The 8,173-nt window shown below is 48.3% G+C and overlaps 5 protein-coding genes across 5 annotated transcripts; 3 read left to right on the forward strand and 2 right to left on the reverse strand.

Annotated features, from left to right (window-relative positions):
* Nucleotides 1–2,339: 2,339 nt before the first annotated feature.
* BT62DRAFT_930979 (uncharacterized protein) lies at nt 2,340–3,369 on the reverse strand. The gene is given in 7 exon segments (XM_043186042.1): nt 2,340–2,569; nt 2,622–2,663; nt 2,683–2,757; nt 2,856–2,963; nt 3,031–3,098; nt 3,159–3,287; nt 3,341–3,369. The coding sequence occupies 5 exon segments, from the start codon at nt 3,345–3,347 to the stop codon at nt 2,683–2,685; spliced, it is 387 nt and encodes a 128-aa protein (XP_043040640.1). The 5' UTR covers nt 3,348–3,369; the 3' UTR covers nt 2,340–2,569; nt 2,622–2,663.
* Nucleotides 3,370–3,941: 572 nt separating this feature from the next.
* BT62DRAFT_930981 (uncharacterized protein) lies at nt 3,942–4,209 on the forward strand. The gene has a single exon (XM_043186043.1). It carries the CDS (start codon nt 3,954–3,956, stop codon nt 4,140–4,142), a length of 189 nt encoding a protein of 62 aa, XP_043040641.1. The 5' UTR covers nt 3,942–3,953; the 3' UTR covers nt 4,143–4,209.
* A 154-nt stretch (nt 4,210–4,363) lies between these two features.
* On the forward strand, nt 4,364–5,567 carry BT62DRAFT_63483 (uncharacterized protein). The gene is made up of 3 exons (XM_043181708.1): nt 4,364–5,168; nt 5,220–5,394; nt 5,462–5,567. Exons 1-2 carry the CDS (start codon nt 4,619–4,621, stop codon nt 5,270–5,272), a joined length of 603 nt encoding a protein of 200 aa, XP_043040642.1. The 5' UTR covers nt 4,364–4,618; the 3' UTR covers nt 5,273–5,394; nt 5,462–5,567.
* On the forward strand, nt 5,495–6,135 carry BT62DRAFT_930982 (uncharacterized protein). The gene is made up of 2 exons (XM_043186044.1): nt 5,495–5,717; nt 5,768–6,135. Exon 2 carries the CDS (start codon nt 5,891–5,893, stop codon nt 6,089–6,091), a length of 201 nt encoding a protein of 66 aa, XP_043040643.1. The 5' UTR covers nt 5,495–5,717; nt 5,768–5,890; the 3' UTR covers nt 6,092–6,135.
* A 706-nt stretch (nt 6,136–6,841) lies between these two features.
* BT62DRAFT_844081 (uncharacterized protein) lies at nt 6,842–7,693 on the reverse strand (the record flags this gene model as incomplete). The annotated part of the gene is made up of 2 exons (XM_043182451.1): nt 6,842–7,176; nt 7,228–7,693. Coding segments are annotated over 2 exons (801 nt in total), but the record flags the coding sequence as incomplete, so codon positions are not given.
* Between the last annotated feature and the right edge of the window lie 480 nt (nt 7,694–8,173).

Here is an 8,173-nt window from a genome sequence, read left to right on the forward strand (position 1 = left end):
CGTTGGAACTGTTCAATGAGATCAGCAGAGTAGAACGATGCGAGTATGGGCGATACCGGTGATCCTTGGGGAATTCCATTTTCTACTGGTGCCATCTCTCCTCTTTCCCCGTCCAGACATACTGCGGCTTCTCTGTTTGATAGGAAGCTTGCTGTCCACTTGACGTATTGGAGGGGGACCCGTTTTCGCCTCATCTCTGCTAGAAGTCGGTTGTGGTTGACAAAATCGAAGTATCCTTTTATGTCGAATGTCAATGCTGACGTCGCCATCCCATGGTTCCATGCTGCCTGCACATCGTTGATGAAGGATAGTATTGCGTCATTTGCAGAGTAGTTCGAGCGCCCTCCAAATTGCTGGTCGGGGATCAGTCCTTCCTTTCCTGCAATGAACGTGAGCCTTCTTGCGACTACCTTTTCCAATATTTTCCCAAGGCATTCCAGTAGCGCTATAAGGCGATATGCTCTGGGGTTAGAGTAGTCTGGTTTGTTCGGTTTGCGTAATGCCACTACAACTGCCCGACGCCATCGTTTAGGGTGGTATCCCACTGCTAGGCATTGGTGTATTAGGAGGAGTATATCCTCACTCCCAACATCCCATGCCCATTTTATTGCTAGGTAGCTCATCTGGCTGAATCCAGGTGCCGTTTTCATGCTGGCTCCTCTGATGGCTTCATCAACTTCTGTCCAAGTGACGTGTTCGAATGGCAAGTCGTCTGGTGTTGGGTCTGTTAGGTTTGGTCTCTCGTTGTCTGGTATTGGGGGTGGGGGTTGGAATAGCTCCTCTCTGAGTGCTCGTGCCTTGTCTTCGGTGGTTACTGCTGGAGTGGTGCCAGCGCTGCGAGAGATTGGGGGGCTAGGATAGTTACGTACCCCTTTTGACCAGTTTCTGAGGCCCCACATGTCTCTGGTATTCACTTCTTCTACCGTTTCTATTGCCCATTTTCCTTTGTAGAATCTTACTAGTCGCTTGAAGTAGTTTCGGGCTTTGGTGATCCTTCTTTTGATTCGTCGATCTCGTATGCCGTTGTCCAGCTCATACCTGGCTTGTTCCTGGCGTAGCCGGGATATGTTATCTGCCACTTCGTCTAGTTGGGGGTTCCACCATGGTCGTGCCTTGGGGCTCGGTTTTCTGCGGGGTATTGTCTCCTCTGCCGCTGCTTCCATTGCGTCCATTATCGCATTTGCTGCATTGTCTAATTCCTCTGTAGATGGTATTCTTGAAGTATCAGCAATTCGTTTGACAGTGTCATGGTACTTAGCTATTTGGGTTAGGTATTCTTCCTTGAATTCCTCTGGTTTTGCTGCCTTGTAATTGAAGCATGTTGCTGTAATGTTCTCGATCTCTATCAGCTCTGGGTCTACCGTCCAGACGATAGGGAAATGGTCTGAGCCATATGACTTGCTGTAGTCTATGGCCCACTCTTTGATCACTTCCTCTCTTCTCGCCTGCTCATTAGACCATGTTAGATCGATTACTGAAGCTTTACCCCGTGTTACAGAGTGCGGCATAAATGTGATCTTTCCCTTCTTGTTGTGTATCGTATATCCCTTTTCTTCGAGCCATTGGACGATCTCTCTGGTCAAAGTTCTACAGTTTCGTATGGTACCGTGTGCCCAAAGTCGGTGGTGGATGTTCCAGTCCCCCGTTATAGTCACTGGGACTCCTGTGGGGGATGTTTCCTATTGACAGAGTAGCGAACACGTCGATGAAGGGTTTTCCCTCCACATTGCAGTCTATCAATGATATCGTGCGAAGATTCTGCATATAGGAAATGATTATATCGAGGAAGGGCGAGTCAAGCAGTTTGCTTCCAGCCAAATTGCTGAAAATGTTTAACGTTTTAGGATATTCTGCCAACAACGTGGGATTTGCAGCGTGAATCTTGCTCAACTGAGTGATCGTAGTTGTCTCTTTGATAGGGAGGTCGATTGTTTCATAGATATACTCGCTGGCCAGTAGGGGATGTTTTGGTGATGGCGATGACGGTAGAATAGGCATTGTTCTGCTCTGCGACAGTATCAACGATTTTGTAGAGATACTCTGCTGGGAGTTTCGAATTGTCGCCGTATATATATGAGACGAGCTGAGAAGGATGGGGATGAAGAGCCTTCATCAAGAAAAGGCTTCTCTTATAGAGACCGCAAAGGACAGAGCAACGATGGTTTACCACATTAAGACCAACGATAAGGATCCGAATACCTTGGTTACACAAAGGGACACTTAAAGTAACCAAGCGCCTTTGTATTCCTTTCGTCTTCCGTACGGAGCTGCAGCCTGGAGATCGTAAGGGTTAGAGACCAATCAAGAAGAGTCGAAAGACTGGACAAATGGCTGACCAGAACGGTCACATTTATGCGACTATCACGTGATACACGTGATAGTGACCTTTCGCCTCTCCCTGCCTTCTTCGCGGTTTACTTCAGTTTTCCGTCTTACTTCGAATACTTTCCGCGTTATTCTCTACGGATGCCTGCCAAATGTGCCTCGCTATTGGTACCACCTCAGGCGACAATACTGCGTCCTTCCACCTTGTGACGGAGAATTATCAACAGTACTGAAAAAAGCCCCACTGAATAACATCGGCTTCAGTCACGTATATACAAGGACGGTGAAGAACCCACTTTCGTTGTCCGAAGTCAACATGGACAGAAATTGTACATTTTCTATTGTTGGCAGCATACATCAGGGCCGGTTATCAACGGTCGACGACCTACTGGGAACATCCCTCAAGTCATTATCGAGGCCATACCATTCGTTCTAGCCACGCCCATGAGTGCACCACTTCCATCATGCAGATGCCTATTACGAAGGCTCATGAACGTGTCCTTGATCTCTTCAGACGTGCGCTCAAAGACAGAACCCACAAGCTCTTGTGAATACTTCAGTTGTTGCTTGCTCCTCTCTTCGCCCGCCGCATTTGCCATTGAAAAGATGAAATCGGTCGGCGGATCGATGGGGAAAACCTGTGATGTGGTCCTGTCGTCGCTTGAGATGGCTTGTCAGCAGACATTGCGAGTCGCCGATCTGTACGTGGGTCCTGACGTCGTCGTCTGGAAGAGGATCACCAGGGTCGTTCTCATCGGAAACTGGGGCCAACGCTACGATACGGAAACGGTTAATCAGACGGGCTCAAGTCCATGGCAAAGACAGATACGCACCTTTGATATCATTGTCAATCATTTCCAATGTCCATCGCCTTCTTGCGTATTTCCTCTGTAAACAGTGTATGAGCTTCCCGACATTAAGAGATGTCACGAAGAGGGCGTCTCTACCTAGGGTTGGCGTGTCTTTAAACAGAACAGGTAAATATGAGAGATAAATGAAAACAGGCAGGACATACTTTTCATTTCGTCCATCCAACGCTTCGCATTTCTTGCTGTCGGGTTCAGGAAGCGAAAAAATCTTGAATTCGCCTTTGTGGCTTTCAGAAAACGGTGAATCATGATGGTCTGGATGACAAGAGGATGCCTTGTTCTGTAAGAAGTCCCGTCCAAGGTTAGGCAGCTGACGGATGTCGAAGGAAATCTGCGCCTGGCAGTAACCGTTACCGATGACTTGTGCTCTTCTCATCCATTTGTGGGCCAGATATCGAAGATCAACTCTGTATTTTCGAGGGACATACGACTGCGACCATGCAGAGAAAAATGAGACAGTGGGAAAATAGCGGAGGGTCGTCCCCAAACTAGATTTTGAGTTCGACGTAAAGGGGAAATTTCCCAGCAACCGGCTGTAACTTCAATAAGAATGGGATAGTGAAGAGCAACATTTGAGAGGAAAGGGCAGTGGAAAAAGTAAAGGCGAATGAAGGCAAGACAATAGCGCTAGATGATGGTCCAGAGGATACCGGTCCCCGGGCCAAAAGTCGGACCAAGACAATTATCAACCCTACTTCAATTAATTACCGCACCCACTGCACATGCTGCTTAGCACTTACTATTATCCTTCCTATAGAAATGTTGCCTAGCTACCTCACTCTGTATCCACCGTTCGGCAATTTTCACTCTAATGTGATTGTCCAACTCCCAACGCGTACCGTGGTAACAGTATTCCTCAAGTTCACCCTGGCATTAATGTCCATCCATGTGAGGAAATCAGGTACACTTTTTCCCTATATAAGCGTCACATATTGCAGCAATAGTTGAAACTCACTTACCGGAGGGCCTACTTTCTACTTGCTGTCATTTCATACGTACTGTTTTTGTTTCCCTGCCCTGCTATGACTAGCTGCGCCGGTAAGACACTATGCGCGTTCATTCGTGTGGCCTATTATATACTTACAAAATACTTTTAGGGTACTCAGGTGCTGCCCCTGGAGCTCATTGATAATATTACTGATGAGGTATCGCACTTCCACAACTATGATCGTGTGCCAACCTTGTGTAGTCTATGTCTAACCTCTCGGAAAGCAAGCATACGAGCAAAAGGGCATTTCTTCCGAGTCATCTGTATCACTCAATTGTCTGAAGAAACTCCAGCCTGGAGAGTCTCTGAGCTCCGCCGTCTTTTCAAATCGAACCAAGGTCTGATACCACTAGTCAAATGTTTCGTCACAGATACCGCCTACACACCTGACACCAGCGTCTCATTGTCACGCGGCCTCGCTTTAATCCTAGAGCATATGAACAACCTGACGCTCGTCGGATTGCAAGGTGTCCATCTTCACATCCTCCCCAGGCGAGACGCCTTTTTTGCTGCGTTTTCCGGCTGCACCAACCTTACCGACATTCGTCTGGAAGATATCAGACTTAGTTTCCGAGGCTTACAGACCATTCTCACCTCTGTGAAGCTCCCTGCCTGCTTTCGCCTATCTAGTATGCGTCTCGTCGACATTGAGGATCGTCGCGAACTCTATTACGACGAAGCTCAAGAACCTCTTCTGGTTGACTTTCAAGATTCTCAATGCAAGCTTCCTCAACTCCAGAAAGATCTTGATCTAGGAACCAAGCAATTAGTCTTGAAGTTGGTCTCGATATCAAAGAGCATCTTTATGGACATGTTAACAACTTCGAAGTGCCGTATCCTAACACTGGGGACCATAAAAAGACTCGCCATCCTCACTGCTACTTGTGACGGACTCGTTTGGAGCCGGATCCAGACTTTTCTAGAAACCCCGCAGGTCAGAGACTCTGTGTCTGAGCTACACTTGAGCGAGGACCTCTTATATAACGGTGAATCCACAGTACATTCTCGCTTCCGAATACATCTCATGCCCCAGCTAGACAACAAGAGGACCCGCATGAATGAGGAACATCTAAACATCCGACTTTCATAATGTGAACTCCTCGAGCTATCCTTCTATGTCAAAGATTGGGCACTCAATAAACGTCTACCTGGATGGTTCGCGAAAGCTCTCCGGAAAATCTCTCCTCGCCGTACCCCAATCAAAAAAATGACGTTAGTCTTTACATTCCATTTCATACGAGCGACACTGAACGGTATGCCTGATGATCAAAATGAGCAGTGGGCTCACCTAGACGATGCATGCTGCATCAATGGACTTACTACCCTCGCAGAGATTCATCTGCGTCTGCAAATTCAAGGTAATTCCAACAACATCCCCCCTCGTCCTCGCTACGGGTCTTCAGAGGATGGCCAGAGACAAGCGACGAACCCTCAGATGAGGTTGAGCACGAAGGGTCCGGTGAAGGCACCCAACATGCTGAAGACGGTGGAGAAGAGGATGAAGAGGAGCCTGACGAGGGTAGCCAAGATCGGAGGTAGGTCTCTATCCTTGAAAGAGATTCAAGAAAAACTGAATAATCCCGAGTTTGGCGCAGAAGAAAAGCTCGAAGGTAAATATAGAAGCAACGAAGACTCCCGGACCCAAGAAGAAATCGTACGCCAGATGGAACAAGCCTGCCGGGAGGCGGAGGAACAACGGGAGAAGGAAATGGCAGAGAGGAAGGCTTCGCTACATGAGTTCAAGGACAGCGCCGAAGAATGGCTGTTCAGGGTCTGTCTTCCTAACACCAATTCTATGTACGGCTTCCGTGTCCTCAGATCGGCATCCCAACACAATGTCGCGACCTCTGTGATCTTCTCAACTGACCCTATCGCTGTTTTCGATATGGATGCTTTCTGTAGACATTGAACCACAAACGCCTGGACCAGTTGATGGTACTGTTACATATCGTCCAATCAAAGATTACCGTACACGCATGTATTTTGAATGATGGTAATATTATGAAGTTCGGCGGTCACATTGAAGACAGCCAGGGTGATACAAGCTCAGAACGGCCAATGGTGAATCGTGATTATGTTGTTTGAAGAGTTTGTAGAAGCACGTCGTGCCTAATGGCACTGGTTGGTTCAGGATGTCTATCGAGTTCGATTATGAGAAAAATAATTCACGGCAGGAGACACACGTCTTTAGACACTATGATTTTCTCGGAAAATTCAGCTTGCTAGCCAGTGATCGAAGTGAGAAGAGAACACATTTATTTGGCTGCAAAAAAGGCTACAAGAAAGTGTGAGGACTATGATCTATGATCTAGTACTAGGCACCCTCTTGGAGCTGGTCATTGTGTACTATGAGAGCCGAACCAGCGAATTCATTACAGATCTCGACGATGGCTGAGTAAGAAACACAGGCCTGCAGAGTTTCGTCATCAAAGGACCCCGTGGGTCCACGGTCCTTGTACACCTTATGATGGTTCTTCCCATCGAACCCCTGCAGGAACTGCTGGCGAATGCAATTTATCCAGGGCTGAAAGTCAGTGAAGCCACTGTTTACCACAGGAGAGAATGAGTCATGTCCCGTAAAAAAAAAGGCCTTCTCCTTCTTCAAACCATCACGATCAAGTTTATACCAGCTGTCGAATGGGGAATGGACATGCGTGCGTTCCAGGATCGGGCGTCCGTCAAGATCTTGGTTAGCCACAACCTCGTAACGACAACAGAGGAGGAGAATGACGTAGAAGATGGACTCTACATCGTGTCGATAGAGATGCTTTGGTGGATGACCATTTTCGTCGTTGATGAGGAGTTCGAACGCCATGTAGGGTAGAGTACCGGTGCGCTGACGCGATGAAGGGCCAGTCTCATGTCGGTAGGCGGACAAGTCAAAGTCATTGAGGACCCCGCGTAAATGACCGTCGACAGTGCGGCGCCACATGATATTCCCGGGACTGATGTCACGGTGGAGGATTCCTGGGTGATCATACAGCCATTTGTGAACTATGCCAACCATCAGAAAACACCAGGAACACACAAAAAAACAGTACACACTCTGCAAAATATCAAAAAAGACCTGAGCATATTCTTGAACCGTCCGCAGTTCTTCAAGAGGATACAGCCTCTCCTGGACTGTAATTCGACAGATGCGTTTTTCATACTCGAACTTTTCCGCCTCTGCGAACATAGCTTTTGCAAAGAAGGCCACGAGATTCGCCTGAGTAGAATCCGCGCCATGATTAAAGTCTTGAGAAAGGAGAATGTCGGGCAAATGGTCTAAGGCCCAATCTGGCCTTTTCCCTTCCGGCATGGATCGCGCCTTCTCTCTGGCTGTAATGACAAACTCTGTCTCCGATTTTCGACTGGTAGCAGGCCAACTGACCTTGACGACCAGTTCTTTACCCTTCCACTCATCGTGCTCCGATGTCGCACCGACAACGCAAGTATTCCGACCGACGATCCCAGGCTGGCGTGAAAGAACTCGGCCAAGGGTGACCTCAACCTTCTTATCATCTTCACCCAACTTCAGCTTGAGCTTCACCCCAACAAACATCGCCGTCTTGTCAAAATTCTCCTTGTCCTTGGGGTCGCCACACCTGTCCATGTACGCCTTGTAATTCTCGATGAGCGCCCTGTCATCGCAGAGTTCCTCTTGGATGCCCCGCTGCTTCAGAGTGAGTCCACCCAATCCCACAAGCATTGCCGCGAACTCGTTCGTCACGACCTCTTCCGTAATCTTCGGCCGCTTGCCGTGCCATATAAACATGTCAATCGGTTTGCACACGATGATGACCGAGTGATCGTAGTAGAGGGGTTGTATCCGTCCTACCGTAACGAGAGCGCCAATACAGTGCGTCCGAAAGCCGGCGCTAGACAGCATCTCGTGGGCGTAATGACCACACTGGAGGCGAGCGGCTCGGCGCGCCTGCGTTTCTTCCTCCTTCCGTCGTGCAACATCTTCGACCGCGATTCCCTCTTTCGCAGAACTAAGTGCCACCGA

This window comes from Guyanagaster necrorhizus (genome assembly GCF_019112545.1).
Source record: "Guyanagaster necrorhizus MCA 3950 unplaced genomic scaffold BT62scaffold_10, whole genome shotgun sequence".
NCBI classification, from domain to species: Eukaryota; Fungi; Basidiomycota; class Agaricomycetes; order Agaricales; family Physalacriaceae; genus Guyanagaster; species Guyanagaster necrorhizus.